We start from the raw sequence: 2,425 nt of genomic DNA on the forward strand, positions 1-2,425 counted from the left end.
TGCGTGCGTGCGTGCGTGCGTGCGTGCGTGCGTGCGTGTGTGTGTGTGTGTGTGTGTGCGTGCGTGCGTGCGTGCGCGCTTGTTTTTGTGTGTATAATTGTATGACCGTGATAGCTCTAACATGACAACGACAAATGTTACTATTTAAACACGTACAGCCCCAGTAATAATCGTCAGCTATTGCACGACATTTGAATTTACACCATCGCTTTCTATTCGAAACGTTGACGCGTGTTAAACGAGGTGATTAACCTTTCTACTAAAACCTTTTAAACGAGCGCCAAAACGAAATCAATCAGACGGATGGGACTTTCAATTCGTATGCTGGCGTATAAATAATAGCGCAATAAAAAATAATGGCTAACAAAATATAATAATAATCATGGCATCACGATCGCACGCAAAATATAAACCCCAACCCGTTAATTCGTATTATTATCATTGTGCGGAAAAGTTAATGAAATAACGTCAATCTCAAAATTATAACCACGATGAACCCGGCAGGCGCCGCTGTTTGTCGTTGCTTAGCAACAATTAGGGACGCTGTGTCCGTGTGGGAGCCACCGCGGCATCCGTGTATTTTTCTGTATTTTTTTGCTAACTGCAGCCATTACGGATGGTTCTCTAATTCCTCGGGATGGAATTGGAAACGGAATTTCTGCAACCGCGGCCGTTATGAAAGCATAAATTTTATTCCATTTCCATCGGGAAAACATACCTGACGCGTATTGCGCGGCTAAGGCTCTATTTTTTTTTACTTCGACGGGTAAACAATTCGTTAATGACAAATTCTGTGACGATTATTCTCAATCTCACAGTCACGTATTATTACAGCACAATGAGATTCATCCGTGGACGGGGGTAAAGGTTTACACAGCGCTGGTCAGCTCCTAATGGACCTCATATATCCTGATCATCCTTTATCTATTAGTAAGCCTTGCGTTATCTCCTTCCGGCACGCGCGCCTAGCGGCTGTCATCGTCGGATCCGAGTTTTCGTACACCCACCGTAAATCTGATCCGGTTTCGTCATGCAGATTTCCGCTATATCCAATCTGTTCTCGGCGCAGAAGAAAGGTCCGCCGGCGATGGCGCCGACGCCCATGACGATGGCGGACTGAGTCACGTGATACTGCACTGCCATGCGCGCTCCGGAAGCGAAGCCGGATGTGGAGACCATGTCCGCTCCGTATTTACCTAGTTATGGAAATATAAGAGCATCCGGCGTGGGTGAGCATCCATCAATACTCGAAGCCCACAGTCACAGCTTGGCCATCTACGCAGAAATCAACCTATACATGGTTCCCACCTCATGCACTTATAACAGAGACACGTGGCGGACATACCATCTGCGATCTAACAACTCGCATCGTCCGATCGTAAACTGCAGTAATGAAATGAAACGAAAATAAATAGTAAAACAGTCTAAAGGATTTAAAACGTTGGTGGTTGACTCGGGTGTGTATTTTTACTGTCGCTTACCAAGAGATTCCGCGGCAGATACGACCGACACAGCCGCTAGAATGCTGGATAAAAATCTAGCGATCAACATATCTATGCGTGTTCGATGTTCGCAGTGTGTGTGAGTAACTATACGTGCTACGTTCCTCGTACGCTCCCTGTCTGTCCCTCCACACTCACACACGCGCGGTTAGAACTAAACTATCAACTATCAACTATCAACTATCAACCTATCTTTCACGTTACTATCTAGCACGCACGCGCTCGAACGAAATCGTTGTTTGTGTTTCGCTATAAAAGCTGATAATATGCTCGTCATGCGAGCGTTGGAACAGGGAGAGCGTTCAGGACGCACACAGTAGCGCGCGTGCGTGTGTTTATTCGTATAGCTGTAGATAAAGGAGAGATAACGCAGCCAGCAGGCCTGCTGCTCACCTCACCCACCCACCCAACACCGCCTAGCAGGTGTTGAACAAGCGCGATTCTCCCATGCGAAGGAGGAAAACATAAGGAAGGAAAGTTCTCTTTGCCACCTCGGGAGTAAACTAACCGGTCAAATTGCCATTCTTACTACGTAAAATGCAAAAAATACAAGTAAACAACGAGAACGAAAAAACGCATAAAACATCGCACGCAAAAACATTTTTAAAACAACCCGCACAAAAAACCCTCACCCTTACACACACGATTAAATTAGCGCGTTAAAAAATGCTAACGTTAGTGAACGTTTCTAAAAAACATATTGTTTTACAAATCTAAAAAAAACTTCAAAGAAAACTAAAACTAAAACTAAAATTTAGCTAAACTAAAAACTAGAAAACTAAAAGAAAATTGCCCGTTTAACTTGCCATTTTTTACTACGTAAAATACACATCTTTATTCGTTTACAAATCTCCAAAAAACGGGAACTAAAACTAACCATTTAGACACAGCAAACACGACTAAACGTTTCAAACAACACACCG

The 2,425-nt window shown here is 44.0% G+C and overlaps 1 protein-coding gene across 1 annotated transcript in view; it reads right to left on the reverse strand.

Annotated features, from left to right (window-relative positions):
* The window catches only part of LOC106815555, a 7,930-nt gene extending 6,321 nt beyond the window's left edge, over nucleotides 1-1,609 (reverse strand). The window contains exons 1-2 of the mRNA XM_014820025.1: nucleotides 1,482-1,609; nucleotides 1,008-1,196 (exon numbers count right to left, since the gene is read on the reverse strand). Of these exons, the coding sequence (XP_014675511.1) occupies nucleotides 1,008-1,196; nucleotides 1,482-1,551 (259 nt within the window). The 5' untranslated portion in view covers nucleotides 1,552-1,609. The remainder of the gene's footprint in view (nucleotides 1-1,007; nucleotides 1,197-1,481) is intronic.
* Nucleotides 1,610-2,425: the final 816 nt, after the last annotated feature.

Source organism: Priapulus caudatus, unplaced genomic scaffold (genome assembly GCF_000485595.1).
Source record: "Priapulus caudatus unplaced genomic scaffold, Priapulus_caudatus-5.0.1 Scaffold1146, whole genome shotgun sequence".
NCBI lineage: Eukaryota > Metazoa > Priapulida > Priapulimorpha > Priapulimorphida > Priapulidae > Priapulus > Priapulus caudatus.